The sequence below is a fragment of the Excalfactoria chinensis genome, chromosome 2 (assembly GCF_039878825.1).
Source record: "Excalfactoria chinensis isolate bCotChi1 chromosome 2, bCotChi1.hap2, whole genome shotgun sequence".
NCBI lineage: Eukaryota > Metazoa > Chordata > Aves > Galliformes > Phasianidae > Excalfactoria > Excalfactoria chinensis.
The window spans coordinates 80,567,904-80,587,338 of NC_092826.1; the positions used below are offsets into that span (position 1 = coordinate 80,567,904).

Here is a 19,435-nt window from a genome sequence, read left to right on the forward strand (position 1 = left end):
AAGTTTTGACCATGAAATTTCTTCTTCCATCTCAGAATTGAGCAATATTATGAAGCTATTCTGGCCTTGTGGAACCAGCTGTATATCAACATGAAGAGCCTGGTATCTTGGCATTATTGCATGATTGACATTGAGAAGATCAGAGCGATGACTATTGCCAAGGTGAGACTAGCAGGCCATAACTGTAGAACAGGGACATGCATTACCTGTCCTCTGCTGCTCCAAATAGTGCTTGCAGTATCCTATTCAGCTGTATGTTCTGCAAAACTGCGGGCCTGCCTTTTGCTGGGCTACACAAGCAGTTATATATTGAAATCAGCATTTTATTTAAGGAGAAGAAAAATGCTTTCCCATTCAAACATGATATATATAAAAATGAAGGTTAACTAAAGGGACTTACTATATACTTGTGCTGTTCATTCCCACTATGCAAGGGCATGGATAGACATAGTATAAGGCAGAGTTGCAAAACTGTTCTTAAGTTGTGAAATGTTTGTTACAGGGATAGCTAGCTCAAAGGTTGCTTTGTGCATTATACTTCTAGAGGCAGCCTGTATTGGTTTTATTCTGAAATGAGATTTCTCTGTTCTTCGGTAGATGTATTAGTACGTTCCTTAATGAGTCATTAGTCTTTATGTCCTCTCCGATTGCTGCCTTTTTCAAAACTGTCTTTGTTATTTCAGCTGAAAACAATGCGTAGGGAAGATTACCAAAAAATAATAACCGACTTGGAGATCCATTATCAAGAATTCCTCAGGAACAGCCAAGGCTCTGAGATGTTTGGTGACGAAGACAAACGAAAGATCCAGACGCAGTTCACTGATGCTCAGAAGCACTACCAAACCTTAATAATACAACTGCCCAATCAACCACGGCAGCCTCAAACAGGTTTGTTGTCCTCCTTGTACAGATTGTACTGCTTGTGTTTCCTTGTTAGAGGCGGAAGAGAAGTCTGTGTTTCCTTTTCATGTGAAAATAGTCTTGTAAACATATGCAGAGACATGTAAAAGAACTGTAACTGCTGTCTCCTAGGATAACAAAACTTGCCATGCCCAGGAAAGAGTATGTTTTGTTCTTCCTTCCATTGCTGTGTATCTGGGAATAGTTCTCTGAAGTTCATGGAACTCATTGCGAAAATGAGAGAAATTTAATCCACCAATTTTCAGTTGTTAGGAAGCAAAACCTCACTTCAGGAAGCAAGTTTATCGTTTTGAGAAGGGGACATTTCATTGCTTCAGACACTGCCTAATGGCCCAGACATACCAGTTCTCCATTCTACAATTCTAATCAGTGTTTAGGTTGCTTGGGCACTGCTTCAGCTTTCTGTATGTAGAAATTCAGTTCTCTGGCAGTTGATATTTACTTCCAACTCACTTTACAGTGATTCCAACTGAGATTTGTCCTGTGGGTACCTCAAACACCATTATAGTTAATGAGAGAATTCGAGAACATGATAAACAGGAGGCTTGGCTGCTGATGGAACTTCAGAAACTTCGGCGTCAGATTGAAGCTTCTGAGATTCGAATGGTTCAAAGAGCTCCACTTGGTGTGGATCAAGGGGCTCTGCATGACTTTTCAGTCAGAATACAGGATTTAGAGGTAACTATGTGTGTTCTCATTTGAACATCTCAAACTTATCGCGACTCTGTTCAGCAGAGAATACTGTATTTGGATTCCTGATCAGCTGGGAGTGACATGCACACTCTGTATATATCACAGTTAGCTTCCAATTAAAAGATTTGGCATTCCAGAAGCCTAAGTAGGAAAAGTTGACTCTTGGATTTTAGAAGATAAAAGTTCTTTCAGGCTAAGGTTACAAAAAGCCTGATGTCAACTGGATGTGATCTCATGTTAAGTGTCATCCAGGTTAAAGCACTATTAAGATTCTTTTGTATAGACCCCACTTTCCCACCTACCTTTTAAGTGCTGTCTGTACATACACGAGGCTCACAGGCTTTGTCACCCTCCCAGCACTTCAGATTTGAAGGAGACTGGAGAGAGAGTGTAGTAAAGAGAATAGATTCAGTTTGAGGCATTCCTCTGGGGAAATGAGGTTACTAGAAGGACGTTGGCATGACCACTGGGGAAGTAGGCAACTGGCAATAAGGCATTTTGTGAACTGCTTTCTACAGAGCAGAGTTCCATAATGGAAGAGGTACTTAGAAAGAGATGTCAACTGTTGTGGACTGTACAAAACAGAAACCACGTAATGATACTTAATTCAAAGGAAGCAAGCTGAGTCCCTGCTTTGTTCCTCAGTCAAGCTCATTAGATAAGATGAGAGTAATTGGATAAGGAAATCAACCTCAGATGTGCTGTAGAATGATAATTCAGCAAGCAAAAATATATAAATTGGGCATTCTTTCTCTTCAGGGTGTGCAGAATGACTCTCAGATAATGGCTGAAACCCTCAATAAGCATAAGGACTTGCTGCCTAACTTCAGAGGCTCTGAAAAGTATGTGTACTTGCAATCAGAGATAAATGCTCTGTTTCAAAAACTGGAAAATATTAATGGTGTTTCTGCTGGCTACTTAGACAGGTAAGAAAATTGAGGCTGTAGTAATAACTCATTCACCTTCTTTCACAATTCTTCCACAATTCCATAGTCTAGAAATCTGTTTTTTGTTATCAGTAATATAAAATTATATCTTCTTTCCTTTATGTGGGTAGAAAAATATAAGTTTATTTTTTTCTGGAAGACTAAAGAAAACAAAAATGAGACTTGTGGGTATTCCTGAAATTTCTTTGTTTATTGCATATTCTCTTTAGTTAATGAAATTAACTGCATTTAATTAGAATTATCTTTTTTTGCCTCAGTCCATAGCTAATTTGTCTTGTTTTGTGTTATTTACTGTAGCTTGAATGCACTGAGGTGTCTGCTCCAGCTTATTCTCCAAACCGAAGATGTGATCAGAGTTTTTGAAGTCAGGCTATCTGAAGAGGAGACTGTTCCTTTGGATCTTGATAAAGTGGAGGCTTATCGAGCTTGTCTAAAGGTGAGAGGCTAATTCCCAGGCACACAGCAAGACACAAGTAGTAGCTGTCATCGCTAGTTTATTGAGCTTGGTGAAAGCCTACTGAAACAGCAGGAGATGGAGAAGCTGATCCTGTCATATTTTGGCATAGATATATAATGCTTTTGCGGGTTATTAGAGGGAATATACAGGTCTTGCAACCACTAGTTATTTCTTCCCACACAGAAAAGCCAGGGGCATGGAAGGTCTCCAGAAACAGTTTCTGAACAAGGCTACCTGTGTTTATTCATGTCAGTTACTGCCTTCAAATCTAGCTTCCTCCTTTATTTCTTGCAGAAAGTCTTGTTGGTTACTTGTGTTGTGATCTAGTTGTAACAAGTGAATTGGTGTGTGTGTCCTTTTTTTATATGTGGAGTGCATTTAAAATCTTAAAGTGAGAAATTCATCCTGAACATGGCAAAGAATGATTGCTGTTACGCACAGTGACAGCATGCAGAAGCAATCTATCCAGCACTGAGCTGGTCATTTTTTTTTGCACTGAGTGCCTTTGGTAGAGTAGTCAGTCCTCCTTTCTTTACTCTCCTCAGAAGAAGCAGTAGGGAAAAGGCAAGAGGTGGCAAAAATGGAGCACAACCAGGTTGCTCTTTTACCATGTTACCCAAGAGCTACAGTTCCAGTTGCTGGTAGATGTATTTAACTGATGTAAATTTGAATTGCACACACAAAAAAATGCCTGAGCGAAGGGTGCACCCATCCCCGTAGCTGGGGAACACAAGAGAGGCCTGCCTGCACTGTATATACATTTGGTGGCACACTACAGTGTGTGAGTATTTGCACACAAAAAACAGTCTGCATGTGGGTGTAAAGCAACATCTTTGTGTAGGACATTTAGGAAAATGCAAACAGGAAAGAAGAAAAAAGCATACATAACAAGTGCAGGTCTTTCTTAATATTTAGAAACTGTATGGCAATCCCAAGGCTTGATCCTACAATAAGGATTTTCTTCATCTTTTTACTTCCTTCCCTCCTGGGACTCCTCAGGAGCTCTCAGAAATGGAAATGGTGGCGACAGCGCGTGACATCAGAAGGCTGTGGGTTCAGTAAACTGTTTAAGAATAAGTCTAACTTCAAACATGTTTATTAAGTAAATCTCTGCTTACCAAAGTAGGTGTTTCACTTCAAATATACTAATTCCAGTTGGCACCAGCATACATACTATGCTGAATAAGAAACAGAATATTTAGGTCCCAACAAACTGTGTGTGTAGTTGATGGTTGAATAACCTTTGAATAAAATGTATGATACCATTTTTTTCCTCTCCAGAAAATGAAAAGTGATCTGAACATGAAGAAATCACTGTTGAGTACCCTTGAAAATGAGCTGCAGAAAATGCATCAGATTCACTCACAGTCTTGCCAGTCATATACCCTGTATGATATGGATGTTGGAAAGTTCACTGACAAAGTTACCCAATTAATAGACCGCTGGCAGAGAGCTGAAAAGCAGATAGATAACAGGTTTGCTTGAATTTCCTACTATCTTCTTCTGCATGGCTATTGCTACTAAGATCTTCTTAACAATAAGTCTAAAAGAACTAATATCCCTTGAAAGTAAAGATACTGCACAAATTACTGCACAGATTACTGTAGGGCAGAAAGACTGTAGTAAACAGTAAATAGCAACTGTGAATAGGTTGAGTATACTTCAAAATCATGTAAGACCCAGCAAGAAAATGTAGTTTTTCATGTTACTGTGTAATCTGTGTACTATAGCTTCTGTGTAATGCACAATCGCTCAAAAGTCAGGGACCAAAACCTCTTATTGGGTAACCGTAGCTTCTCCATTTAGAGCTGTACATTGTTTTACTCACTTTATTGCAATATTTATCAAGGTGTCCTGTTTCTGGAAAATGCTTGAAGAGAGAAAAAAGTGAATGTACTTTCATTTTGACAGTTTTCTCTGGGTTGGTTTGTTTGTTTTTTTCTAGATCGTGGGATTTAGAAAGACAGATCAAACAGCTGAAAACTTACCGGGATCTATATCAGGCTCTGTGCAAATGGATCTGTGATGCTAAGCGCAGGCAGGAGTCTATTGAGTCCACAAAACTGTGTGATTCCAACACTATTATGAGATATCTGCATGATCAGAAGGTATGCAACACCTGGCTGAGCTGTCTTCAGTTAACTGGATGTTAAATGTCTTTGCTAGTCAGGAAATAACACTATCAATGCAGTGGCCTGTTTTGAATTAGAAAATATACAAGCTACCAAAAACCACCACATATGTAGAAGTTAAGAGAGAGAAAGTATTATTACCCTCATTACTTTCTGTCAGCTGTGCTGTTGATTATGAAGAAGGCTATGCTTGTCTCCTTCATGATGACTGACACTTTGGTCCAGCAGCTTTGAATTAAGTCAAGGAACTGTAAGATGTTGCAACATATGGGACAGATTATAGCACAAAAATAAAAATAGGGTAAATTTTTGTAATCTAAAGTCATGCATCTGTCCCTTCCCAGCTCAGAAGGTTATTGATTTGCTAGGTGTTCCTTTTGAAGAACAGCCTTCTCCTATACAGTGTGTCCACCTCTGTGGAAATGGCGTGGCTACACTTGGTTTCAGTCTAAGCCTCTGGTTTCATGCTGCAGGCATCTTGTGGATGCAGCATGTACTGGCAAATCTGAGGGACTGCTTCACAGCTCACTTTTTTCTTGGCAGAACTTGCACAGTGAAATCTGTGGGAAGCGAGACAAAGTTGAGGAGCTTCTCAAGCATGCAGATCAGTGCTCAGCTGCAATTAAGGTATTTTGATTTCAGCATTTTTACGGGTTGTGGTTTTCATGGTCAGGTACATCCTATTGTCTCCACTCTAGTGATAGGCAAAATGTTGGTTCTCTGGGGTGTGTGTGTGTGTGCTTGCAAGAAGAAACTGCTGGGGTAAAATAGTCATTTATACAGAACATAACAAAAGCAATCTGTACTTGCCTCCTGAAGATGGCAGGGTGTTGTGGGAGATGCCAGTGAATACTTCTCTTCAGGAGAATCAAAGCCTCCTTCTAGCCACACCAACCTTTCCAGTTTACATGTTAAAAATAAGAGTAGAGAACAGATAGGTTACTTAGAAATATAATCTGATTAGGATCTGGTCAGTGCAGATTGGCAGGAAGAATAGTAGGCAGTAGCCATGAAAACCAAAAAGATGTACAGGGAGTGGTTTTATGGTATTTGCCCTTCTTTGTCATCTTTGTATCTCTACTTTCTTCAGTTAAGCCTTCCTTTCTGTCACGAAGATCTCACTGTACATGTTGTAGCAAAAGTGATGTGAAAGAGACTGAAGAAATCCAGATTCTGGGAGTTATTTGGCAGTTTCTATCAGGGTCTTACCTTATCCTGCTGTTTTACAGGATTATGAGCTTCAGGTTGCCTCCTACAGTTCTGGATTAGAAACGCTGCTCAACATACCTATCAAGAAGTGTGTGGTTCAGTCTCCTGCAGTGCTGATTCTGCAAGAGGTATCTTTCTTTCCTCCCTCATCAGTCTTTTGAATACATTTATTCCTCTATATGAGCCACCATGAGTCATATCCAGCTATATAATAATTAGCATTGCCATTGGTAGTGTTTACTAAGCACATATGCAAAAGTAATTAGTGCAGAATAGTTGCTGCACTGCAAAATTATACCTAGGCACATTTAGACAGTAGATTAACCCTCAGGAATTCGGCTCATTCCTATCCAGTGTCCATTATATACATATTGTGAGAAAGTAAGATCTGTGACCTGAGTGGTTCAGTCACTTTCAAACTGGGAATTAACCACTATTTTAAAAGTTTAACTTGACTTACTTGCGACTGTCAGGCAGGAATAGCATGAAGAACCAGGAGATGAAGGCTTGGATTTAATACTATGTGAGCACTATGGGGAAAGTAATACTGAAGAAGATGTGGGTCTGTTAGAAGGGAGAATTTATATACTTGGGTTCCCCAGGAAGTCAGACAAATTCGCGAGGAAACTTTGCTACTGAGTTGTCAAATGACTCATTTTCTCAAGTAGATTAGAATTCTTAAATAGTCTGAGAAGTAGATATGTTCATATCTAACTCTGTAGCATAAGATACTAATAATTCCCTTTTTCTTTACAAGGCTAGCGAGGCTCAGGCTCGCTACATAGAGCTTCTTACAAGATCCGGAGATTATTACAAATTCTTAAGTGAAATGTTAAAGAGCATGGAGGACCTGAAGGTAATCTGCCTCTTTTATTTCCTTTGCCTTCTATTTTTGTCACAGGTTAGCACTATCACTGATCTAAGACTTTATACAGCGCTAAACAATACACAAAGCTAAATGCTGAACTTTATCACAGAACAGGAGACTCCTCCCACGAAGGAGGCATTTGAGTAGTTTCATGCAACCTTTTTTTCATAGTACAGTGCCTTGCAGAGTTACTGCCAAGGTCTCGTGTTAGGTGGAGAATATTAGCCTTTTTAGTACATAAGAGGGGCTTGATAAAGCATGCAGGATGTTTTTGTCCCCGTCAGAGTGACCTCAATAAGAATACAATTATCTCCATGCTGAAAACTTGTTAAAAGGACACACCTTATTGGGATCTGTTGTTTCGAATGGAGTAATGGCTACATGGATTCCATTCAGGCCCATTTGAAATGTCATATACAAAGGATGAGAATCACTTGTTTGAAAATGAAATAGCTTCTAAATGAGGCTGTTTAATATTTTGTTGGTGAACTTTTGGTACACCAGATTTTACTGTCTGTATTGCATCTCCCTCGTCCATCAAGTACTGTTTCCCTCTGAAAGTCATCATGTTGGTTTCTGAATAAAGTATGAATCTGAATGAATAAGAGATTTGCCAGAATTTGTCATGATGACTTTTAATTAAGGAGGATTTTCAGCTATCGCTGAAGCAAATAAAATATATACGTCTTGTGAGCTGTCAGATTTGCAAATGTATATTGTATGTCATATTGACTTTGCTACTTTTGAAACAGTTGTCACAAGTGAGCATTTCTTTTTCTCTTCCTCCCCCCCCCCTCCTCCCTGTTTTTTGTTACCATTTTGTAGATGAAAGCCACCAAAATTGAACTTCTGGAAGAAGAACTCAGACTTGCCAGGGATTCAAATTCAGAGACAAACAACAAACATAAATTCCTGGAACAGAATCTGCAGAAGTACCAGATGGACATTTCTCAGCTGAAAGCAAAGCTGATGAGTTTGGAGGAGATGAAAAGACAGGCTGAAATGGATGGAAATTCTGCTAAGCAAAACCTGGACAAATGCTATGCCCAAATAAAGGATCTAAATGACAGAATAACTAGGTTGACTTACGAGACGGAAGATGAGAAAAGGAAAAGGAAGTTGCTGGAGGACAGATATGAGCAACAAAAGAATGACTACGACCAGCTGCAGAAAACAAGACAAAACGAGAAAGACAGCCTTGGCTGGCAAAAGTTAGAATCTGAGAAGGTCATCAAGGAGAAGGAGTACGAGATAGAAAGATTAAGGGTTCTTCTGCAGGATGAAGGCACACGGAAGAGGGAGTATGAAAATGAGCTGGCTAAGGTAAGAAACCAGTTTAGCGAGGAGATGAGTAATTTAAAGAACAAGTATGAAACAGAAATTAATATTAAGAAGACCACAATCCAGCAGATAGCTGCACAGAAAGATGATGATGCAAAAGGTCTCAGAGCCCAGGTTGACAGACTGTCAAGAGAAAACAGAGACCTTAAGGATGAGATCGTGAGGCTGAACGATGCCATTCTGCAAACCACAGATCAGCGGAGGAGGGCAGAGGAGGATGCTCTTCAGCAGAAGGCTTGCAGTTCTGAGGTGTCGCAGCAGAAGCACCAGTTAGAGCTGGAGCTGAAACAGATCATTCAGCTTCGTGGCGAAGACAACTCAAGATACAAGCAGGCTCTTGAAGAGGCTGCTGCTACTATTCAGGATAAAACTAAGGAGCTGGAAAGGCTAAAGCTTCAGCTTCAGGAAGAAGCTAAAAGCCGATGGGAACTTGAAAATGAGTTGGCTAAGGTAAGGAACAGTTATGATGAGGAAATTATTAGCTTAAAGAACAAATATGAAACTGAGATTAATATCACAAAGACCACAATTCACCAGGTCACTATGCAAAAGGAAGAGGATACCAATAATTATAGAACACAGCTTGATAATGCTGTGAGAGAAAATAGGAATTTGTGTGAGGAAATTAGGAGACTGAAGAACACAATAACTCAAACAACAGATAATCTACGGAAAGTAGAAGAGAATGCTCAGCAGCAAAAGGCAGCTGGCTCAGAGCTTTCTCAGAAGAAACAGCAGCTGGAGATTGAACTAAAGCAAGTTATTCAGAGGCACTCTGATGAAAGCATGCGATACAAACAGTCACTTGATGATGCTTCTAAGACCATTAAAGAGAGAAACAAAGAGATTGAAAGGCTGAGAAAGTTGTTGGATGTAGAGACAAGTCAAAGAAAAGAACTAGAGGATGAGAACAATCAGTTAAAACGAGTTCAGTTTGACCTTCAGAAAGCAAACACAAGCGCTACTGAGACAATTAACAAGCTGAGGATCCAAGAGCAGGAACTGGCCAGACTGAAAATTGACTATGAGAGAGTTTTGCAAGAGAAAAAAGGCAGGGATCAAGAAAGTGCAAAGTTCCAAAGCACTATAAAAGACTTGCAGATCCAAAAACATAAGCTGGAGGAGGAACTTTGCAGGCAGAATAAGAATGTGATGGAGGAGGCATCCAGGAGGAAGAAGGTGGAAGAGGAAGTAGAAGGCATGAGGAGATCTATGAGAGAGCAATCAGTTAAAATAACTAATCTCACACAGCAGATAGAGGAAGTGTCTATTGTAAAGAAGAGAAATGAAGATGACCTTAGACACCAAAGAGAAGTACTAGATGGTCACGTGAGAGAGAAACAAAGGTACATGGAGGAGATAAGAAAATACACATCTGATATCGAGACTTTACGTCGTCAGTTGGTACAAGAACAGGAGCAATTAAAACAGGCTCACCTGCGAAATGAGCACTTACAGAAGACCTCCGAGGAGAAGAGCAAAAACTTGAACGAGTGCAAAATTGAAATCGAAAGGCTTCAGTCTCTCACTGAGAACCTAACCAAGGAACACTTGTTACTGGAGGAAGAGCTGCGAAATGTTAGATTGGAGTATGATGAGCTCAGAATGGTCAGAAATGAAGTTGATGAGAAAAATTCTGCCATTGCTGAACTAAAGAATCAGCTTCAGACAAGCAGCAAGCAAACCCTGGAACTTCAGGGGATGATTAATGATTTACAGAAAGAAAGGGAAAAATTGAGACAGGAAATTGAAAAATTCCAAAAGCAGGCTCTGGAGGTATTCACACGTATTTTGATCCCAGCTTTACTGTCTCTCAGATACATAATTAATCACAATGTCCATTTGAACCAACTTAATTCACACCTTACTGATTAAGTTCACTGTACTTGTGACTAATATTCCCTTTATGGCCACTTGCTATTTTTAAAAGAAAAATGGCAGGATTTGGCCACTTTCTTTAGCCCCTTTGCTCCCTGAGGACTGTGCTAGGAAACTTTAAAGTGTCTTTTTCAGCTAGCTGAGCCTTGCACTCAGCATGGAGGAAACCCTGGGTATGTACTGGTCTTCACCAAACTATCCTAAGGGGAAATAAGAATACATGGAATACCGCCGTTCCTTAGCTGTGCTCTGCTGGCTGTGTGCTTCCCAGGTCTGTTTTGGTCAGAATGGGTTAAAGCAATCCTTTGAGGCTGACATCAGCTGTATCACAAACGAAACAAGCTAAAAGCCCCAGAACCAACAAACCATCAAAGTGCTGTTTAGCTGCGTAAAGTGGTGACTAAGAATTAAAAGTGATGCTGCCAGCTAAGATACCTAAAACCTAAATTTCATTGACTGTTGGGGCTTCCATTCCTAAGTCACCAGGGTGACATAAATTTCACTATCAGCCCGTGTTCTTTAAACTTGAGATGACAGTATAGATAAGCTAAAGAAAACATTTTTGCATCTTCCTTTTTCTACCTTTTGAAAATGTGTTGTTTTTTTTTTTTTTCCTGCATTTGCCCTCCATTTTTATTCCCTCATTCTCATCTATTCTGTCAATTATTTAGTTTTTCTTTATTTTTAGAACATTAATACTAATTTTTAATAACATTTAGCATTACCTGACATCTATACATACATAATGCATGTGTTACAAATATGTAACATTTTATTTGGTTTAATATAGACTGCATGTGAATGTGCATGTAGGTGTATAAAAGAGTATGTGTGTATATATATTATATTATGAAGATATTAAGGGAATTAACATGTAAATCAACACAGGTAAAATTGTTTGAAACTAATATGAAAAAGTGAATCATATTTCATTTTCATCCCAGTCCTTAGCTAATATGTATTTACTCAGGTTAGTAGAATTATGCCAGGGTACACCTACTGGGCATCAGACTCTTAAAGAATCTTGTGTGCTCTGTGTGTGTACTATGACATGCATTAAGAAGTCATAAAGAGCTAACTAAATCTCTAGAAAATTAAGATTGTAGGCAGTGGCATGGAGACTCTGGTACTAAAAATACTTTCATTGAAGGGACAGATGTACCTTCACTGTTTTATTTTATTTGTGGTTTTGGGTGAAGCACTGCTGTGACTAGAATGTTTTTCAGTGGCAGTTTGCTGCAGGTTAAATGACAGGCTGAGGGGTGTTGTAAGTGGAGAGCATGACTAACTATTTTTTTTTTTTTTGTTTATTTCTTGTTTAAAATTTTAGGCATCCAACAGGATTCAAGAATCCAAAAATCAGTATAATCACATTATGCAAGAAAGAGAGACCTTGCTGATAAAAATGAGTGCTTTGGAGCAAGACAAAGCCAGGCTGCAGAGATTAGAAGAGGAGCTGAACCGTTTGAAAGTTAACCTGGAGTCAGAGTCTCGTTTGAAGCAACGCCTGGAAAATGAGAAACAACAAATCCTGAATGACCTCAACCAATGGAAGAGCCAGCACTCCCGGACGGAGGAATCCATAAGAAAGATCCAGTGTGAGAGAGAAAAGAGTGAGAGGGAGAAGAACTCCTTGAGGAGTGAGATTGAAAGGCTGCAGATGGAGATTAAGAGGATTGAGGAGAGATACAGGTGCAGACTGGAAGAGACTGCTGTCAAAAACCAGTCAGAGTTGGAGTCTGAGCGTCTCAGGCTGCAGAGAGAGATTGAGAAACTTAAACAGCGCCCATACGGGTCCCACAGATCTACTCAGACTGAAGAAGACTTCTGTATTGATGCCTCCAAGTTGGTGTTCAATGGGCTGCGGAAGAAAATTACAGCAATGCAGCTATATGAGTGTCAGCTTATAGACAAACTCACTCTGGATAAACTGCTGAAGGGGCAGAGGTCAGTAGAAGAAGTCGCTGCTGACATTGAACCCTTCCTGAAAGGAGCAGGTGCTATTGCAGGAGTGTCTGTCTTACCCAGACAGAAGTACTCCTTTGTTGAGGCCAAACGAAACCAGCTGCTTACAGCAGAAAATGCAGTCCTGCTCTTGGAAGCCCAGGCAGCAACAGGAGGAGTGATAGACCCGCACCGCAATGAGGTGTTAACAGTGGACAGTGCTATTGCCAGAGATCTGATTGACTTTGATGACAGAGAACAAATCTATACAGCAGAAAAGGCTATTACAGGTTTCAAAGATCCTTTCTCAGGCAAAACTGTGCCACTGTCTGAAGCCATGAAGAAAAACTTGATTGACAGAGAAACTGGGATGCGTCTGCTTGAAGCCCAGCTGGCTGTGGGAGGGATTGTTGATCCTGTCAACAGTGTTTTCCTACCCAAAGATGTAGCTTTATCCCGTGGATTGATTGACAAAGATCTGTACAGGATTCTAAACAACTGCCAAAGTACCACAAAGAACTTCATTGATCCCAGCACCAAAAAGGCAGTCACTTACATGCAGCTAAAGGAAAAATGCAGGATTGAGCCACATACTGGCTTGCTTCTCCTTCCAGTGCAGAAGAGGAGTATGTCATTCCAAGGCATCAGGCAGCCGGTCTCAGCAGATGCTCTTCTTGAGGCTGGAATTATTAAGGAATCAACAAGGAATGATTTGGAAAGAGGTGCAATTACAGTGGAAGAAGTGAGTGAGAGGATTATTGATTTCCTTCAGGGCTCTAGCTGTATTGCAGGTATCTACAATGAGGCTACTAAAGAGAAACTTGGCATTTACCAGGCTATGAAAATAGGCTTGGTTAGACCAGGGACAGCCCTTGAACTCCTAGAAGCCCAGGCAGCCACTGGGTTCATAGTTGATCCTGTCAGCAACGCAAGGCTGCCTGTTGAAGAAGCTTACAAAAGAGGTCTTGTTGGAATAGAATTTAAAGAGAAGCTTCTCTCTGCTGAAAGAGCTGTCACTGGGTACAAAGACCCAGAAACTGGAAACATCATTTCTCTGTTTCAAGCAATGAACAAAGAGCTCATAGAAAGAGGCCATGGCATTCGCTTGCTGGAGGCCCAGATTGCTACTGGTGGAATCATTGACCCCAAAGAAAGCTACCGCTTGCCTGTAGAGACAGCCTACAAGCGTGGCTACTTCAATGAGGAGCTCAACCTGATCCTCAGTGATCCAAGCGATGACACCAAAGGGTTTTTTGATCCTAATACAGAAGAGAACCTGACCTACTTACAGCTGAAGGAAAGATGCATAAAGGATGATGCAACAGGGCTCTGCCTTCTGCCCCTGAGGGAGAAGAAGAAGGTGGTGCACACCTCACAGAAGAACACCCTTAGGAAGCGCCGAGTTGTCATTGTAGATCCAGAAACAAACAGGGAAATGTCAGTGCAGGAGGCATACAGCAAAGGCCTCATAGATTTTGACACCTATACAGAACTAGCTGAACAGGAGTGTGAGTGGGAAGAAATAACTATTACTGGATCGGATGGTAGCAGTAGAGTAGTCCTTGTTGACAGGAAAACAGGTAGCCAGTATGATATACAAGATGCTATTGATAAAGGTCTGGTGGAGAAGAAATTCTTTGATCAATACCGTTCTGGCAGTTTAAGCCTGACGCAGTTTGCAGACATGATTTCCTGCCGTAATGGCACTGATGAGGTGTTTCGACATGAATCGGTGACTCGGTCTCCCACAGTGCTGAGTGTCAGGAGTTCTTCCTCACTGATAAGGAGTGGTTCATTCTCAGAGACCCCGGATGAATGCAGTCCCATTGCAGCCATATTTGACACCGAAAACTTGGAGAAAATCTCAATTTCAGAAGCTATACAGCGGGGTATTGTGGATAGCATCACTGGACAACGGTTACTTGAAGCCCAGGCCTGCACAGGGGGCATAATCTGCCCTACCACGGGCCAGAGGCTCACCCTTCAGGAAGCTACCAGTCAGGGCATCATTGATCAGGATATGGCCACACGGCTCAAACCAGCCCAGAAGGCCTTCATAGGATTTGAAGGCATAAAGAGTGGACGCAAGAGGATGTCAGCAGCAGAAGCAGTCAAGGAAAAATGGTTGCCTTATGAGGCTGGGCAGCGGTTCCTTGAATTCCAGTACCTTACCGGTGGTCTTGTGGATCCAGAAATACGTGGAAGAATAAGTATTGAAGAAGCCATTCGAAATTCATTGATTGATGGTCGCGCTGCCCAGAAATTGCAAGACACCAACAGCTATCCCAAAATACTGACCTGCCCCAAGACCAAGCTGAAAATATCCTACAAAGATGCAATGAATCGGTCAATGGTGGAAGATATTACTGGTCTTAAACTCTTGGAAGCAGCCTCTGTTTCATCAAAAGGTATATCCAGTCCCTACAATGTCTCCTCAGCACCTGGCTCTCGTTCTGGCTCTCGCTCTGGCTCCCGTTCAGGCTCACGCAGTGGATCTAGGAGGGGAAGTTTTGACGCATCGGCAACTTCTTCATATTCTTACTCATACTCAACCTTCAGCAGTGGGTCTATTGGGCGTTAGTAAGGCAGGGAATGTGTATGCATTTTAATATCATCTAGCTTACTCTATATCCCCTTTCCTAAATCAACAACTGAATAAATGAAAGCAATATAGTTTGTGGTCCTGTCGTTACTTGCCCAAGCAAAACCACTTTGCTGAAACAAAGGAAATAAAGGCATGTCCAAAATAAAGTCTTTTCTGGGTGTGTTCAGTGTCTGAAAAATCTGCAAAATGCTTGAACACGGATTTGTGGAGTAGAGGATAGGGGGATGAAAGAAGTAGTGTTTGTGAATTTTGATTTTCAGTTGCCATTTCCTTTTAGTGTTGGATATTTAATGGGCCTCTGTATATTTTAAATACTGTCATTTGTCTTCTCCTATTAACTGTAACTCTTAACTCATAAACTGATAGCTGAGGGTTTTAAAGTCCTGAAGTTTTGTTTTTTTTTTTCCACATAGAGCCTTTCTCAGTGTGTTATTACAGAGAAAAAAATACACTGTGGACAGAAAATACCTTAAATATTGGTCTAGAATCTATTCTATAACATGAAAAGCTGTCTTCCAGATGTGCTACTTCTGTATGTTTGGCCATTCTCTTAAGTATTAATTTGGTGACTAAAAAAGGGCTGGTATTAGGCTGGGCTTCTGTTTTACTGTTACCTATATATGTTTTCTACTGTTTTGCTTGATTTCCATGTAACAAAAAATATATATACAAATCTAACTGCACTGTGTCAGCTATCCTGGGCAATAAACCTTTGCAGTTTTAAACTATTCGTTGTGTGCTTATTAAATTTAGCTATGGATATTCTTAGAGATAAGAATTATAGAAAGGACCATTTAGAAAAGAAAGAAGTAATAGTCTTGTTGTAAAAACAGTAGATTGGACATCATGAAAAATAATGTGCCTGTACATCATTTTTATGAATACAGGCTTTTGATTGATTCTGTGTTTTCAGAAGGAAAGGGAAGATTGCACCAATAATGAACACTGCTTTAGAAGCAGAAAGCCAGTTTCCACAGTTGATTGTCGGCTTGATGATCAGAAGCATATTTCTTCTGCTCACGATCCATTGTCTCTGCAGCTACAAGAGACTCTGAGTCAGATACTCCCTTGCACATCATTCAGTTTTGGACAGTGAGCAGAACAAAGACAAGTGACTGGACTTAGCTAAACAGTCTAGTGGGATAGGAGGGTCATTCAAAAACCTAAACAGTCACCTCCTGGGATGTCCAGCCACCTCTGGTGGCCCCTGAAAAACTAGAAAATGTCAAGCACATATCATTGTTTGTGTGATGGCTTGCTTTTGCAAGTTCTGCTAGTAGCCTGCTGTCGTCTTGTATCTGAGGTCTCTCTTGAGCTCAGAAAGCAGAGCAGGATGGAGCACAGGACTAGAGGCATGATCTGAAGCTGCTTAGTTGATGTGGCTGTTCCTCAGCCATAGCAGTAAATGTCTGTGTATGTTGAGAGCATTGTGTTCTCTCCCACACACCAGAGTGCCAATACCTGTGGTAGGTACTGTGTTCCTACCTCTGTTATCACTTAATAACATAGTATGGTTTTAGACAAATACCAGTACAGAGCTTTAAATGAAAAAAACTATTAGTCTGGTTTGCCAGTACCTGAAATAAATTCTTCCTGTAAATAGCTGAAAGAATTGCCTGAGATGCATAACAAACTTTTAGCTGTGTACCATGTCATCTGTCTATCAGTTTTATGAGCCGTTACAGGTAAAAAGAGGAAACAGATAGGAACAAATGCTAATCACTGTCAATGGTGCTACATGGTTTTTGTAACATATTCTTTTCCTAGGGTGAAAAGAGATTGGGTTTTGATAATTTTGTCTCTGTTGAAGCATAGCTTCTAACCTGAAAAGCATTTCCAGTATCTTCTGAGGATAACATCTGAACTCTCCCATACATAAAGTATCCTCCATTACTGGACTAAGAAACTGAGCAGACTGGTACAAGTCAGTAGGGACCTCTGTCAAAAGTAGGTGATGAAGTGATAAACCTGTCTACGAGGAAATTCACAGCTTCTGAGGTTTGCTTACAGCTGAAATTCATTAGCTGTACCACAGGGGAAAACTCAGTGCCTGGACTGCTAGGGAGAAACAGCTGTAGGTGGGTTTTTGTTTGTTTGCTTTTAAAGACCTTAATCAAAATCTGTTGCAGCAGTTTTAAATGGTGAGGAGGTTGCTGTGCTCTATGGTGAAGTGTTAAAAGTGAGCCTTTTACTGAAGAGAAGCCTGCAATTGGGTGCCAGCACTTAGCATGGTCTGGGGAATTCTTACTTTGAGGCACAGTTGCTAGCTTTGAGTGTGTATGTTCTGTATAAGATATTCTTGGCATCTCTGATAAGCTGTTTATAGTTGTGTCTTACATCTCTTACTTCTGGATCAACCATTTATCCTATGGATCAACATTCTGTTCTGCGGTGGTAACCTAAGTATAACATCATATCTCCCGGATGATGATGACCTTGCTTTCTTCTCCATACAGTAGCATTGCTTTAGTCAATGGTGGTCTCATTTGGCTAGAGGCATTTGGTGCAGAGACCCAGGGGGCTGAGTGGCAGCTCAGCCAAGTTAGGCAGCAGGTGGGGCAGGAAACTGATAATCTGCAGGTGCCAGAGAGTTTTCCTCTGTGGTAAAAAGGTACAGAGGAAGGAGTTATAGGAAGAGCTCCCCTTCTCTGGAGCTGAAGCTTAGCTGCAGCAGTCTTATATGGTCAGACAGCAGAGATATAACAGGTATGAGCAGCAGGAGGATAAGGTGTTGGGCATGGTCAATGTGAGAGCATGTTTCTGAGGCAGCATGTGGTGTTGGTGAGACGGGTGACCTGTAACTGGATATACCCAGGTTGTTTTGTTGTGGTGTGGTGCTGTGGGGACAAAGAAGTGAATGTTGGGCTTTGGGGTAGGGTGTTCACAGGCTTGGCACTTGCATGAAAGATGAAATGTTTTTTCCATTTGCCTTGAATGAATGAATGACTGGCAGTTCTGAATTTTCATCTCTGCTGAGACAGCAGTTCTACAATATTAAAAAGCCAGGGTAGACTTGTTGGCCCAGGCTGCCTGTGAGCACTTCCCCATGTGGAAGGGGTGCTGGGTGGGATGTGTCCATTAGCAGGCTTGTGGTCAGAGTCAGTCCCCCAAATCCACCGCTTCTTCCCTGCACCTGGGGACAGGAGATAGGGGATGTTGACCCTGTTTGTTGGAAAATGAGTGTTCTGCATGCTGACTTGGCTGGGGAGTGTTTGGTTATTAGCAGTGTCAGTTTCTTATGGAGCTGGGCTTTGCTCTGATCAGGACAGGAATTTATTTCTGAGGGTTTTCTTGGAGTGAATCACCTTGATGTTAGGTCACTGTCCATCTGCTTCTGAGCTGGGAAAAGGCTGCAGTTGGGGCAGCAGTGCATGAGCCAGTTTTGTCTGTCTTCTGTGACTTTGTAATGGCATGTATAGCATGGCTGACTAATAGTCTAGCCTTTTGAATATGAAAGATGGGTGGGGAATACTTACAGAATAACTTTATGTGACAGTGTAAAATTGGATTATTAAATTATAGGTATTTACAGTGAGTGTGGGTGTGGTTCTTTTCTTTTTTAACTTGTTTATATTTCAATTTTCTGCATATTCTTCTAAGATAAATCTGTATGAGTCATTTACTTTCAAGTTTCTGTGCATCTAGGCTGTTCTGAGATGAGTGGGATTCACTTGTCCTGTGTAACTGTCTGAGTTATGTTATATTTGGAAATGCGTGTTTTCTATGTGCCAGACAACATACACAATCCCCATGACCCTCAGAGCAGGCCGTGTGTAGGCTCTCTGCTCCTTTCTGACCTCTGCTAGCTATCCTGGTGTTAATGACTATGCATCTGTAATTTGAGGCTAATACTTTATTTCTTTCTCTTCAGAGTAACACCAAATGCACAGTTAGTACATGTATAACTGCATCATATAATAAGCAGAGCAATGTCTTGAGATCTATTCATTATAGAGCGTGTTTTGGATCTAGTAGATCATCAGCAACGTATCTTAGTAGCGTAAATCCAGTGGATGCTCTACTGGTGGGAGCTGAATATCCATTCGCTAATATATCAAGTACTTCTGTTGCTGATTCCTCTGCAGATTCCTGTTCTGCTGGCAATATACGGTCCTTTCCTTCTTGTAGCCCAGGTGCACACATTGAACCAGGGAGTGCTGGTTGCTCGTGGCAGCTGCTGTTATTCATTTATTTATTTATTTATTTTTGGGAGGGGGTGCATCTTATCATCCGGCTACTTGGAGAGAAAGTGGTTTATTTTCCTTTCCTTCAACTTAAAAAACAGGCATTCATGCCATTTCTTCCACCTGGGCCCTAGTGCTCTCTTCCGTTATCTGTCTGTATGGTGGAAACGGTTTGATAGTCATTTAGGTTGGAAAATATCTTCAAGGTCACAAGTCCAACCACCAACCTGACCTACTGTGTCCTATCATTAAACTC

The 19,435-nt window shown here is 40.9% G+C and overlaps 1 protein-coding gene across 4 annotated transcripts in view; it reads left to right on the top strand.

Moving 5' to 3' along the window:
• DSP (desmoplakin) overlaps positions 1-15,700 on the top strand; it is a 36,654-nt gene extending 20,954 nt beyond the window's left edge. For 2 of the 4 annotated variants that reach the window (XM_072329344.1, XM_072329345.1), the window contains exons 13-24: positions 36-162; positions 684-888; positions 1,382-1,599; positions 2,374-2,540; positions 2,859-2,997; positions 4,300-4,493; positions 4,964-5,126; positions 5,694-5,777; positions 6,380-6,487; positions 7,117-7,215; positions 8,053-10,344; positions 11,777-15,700. In XM_072329344.1, the coding sequence (XP_072185445.1) occupies positions 36-162; positions 684-888; positions 1,382-1,599; positions 2,374-2,540; positions 2,859-2,997; positions 4,300-4,493; positions 4,964-5,126; positions 5,694-5,777; positions 6,380-6,487; positions 7,117-7,215; positions 8,053-10,344; positions 11,777-14,971 (6,991 nt within the window). In that variant the 3' untranslated portion in view covers positions 14,972-15,700. The remainder of the gene's footprint in view (positions 1-35; positions 163-683; positions 889-1,381; positions 1,600-2,373; positions 2,541-2,858; positions 2,998-4,299; positions 4,494-4,963; positions 5,127-5,693; positions 5,778-6,379; positions 6,488-7,116; positions 7,216-8,052; positions 10,345-11,776) is intronic. The other 2 variants (XM_072329346.1, XM_072329347.1) reach the window with 2 other exon arrangements.
• The last annotated feature ends 3,735 nt before the right edge of the window (positions 15,701-19,435 follow it).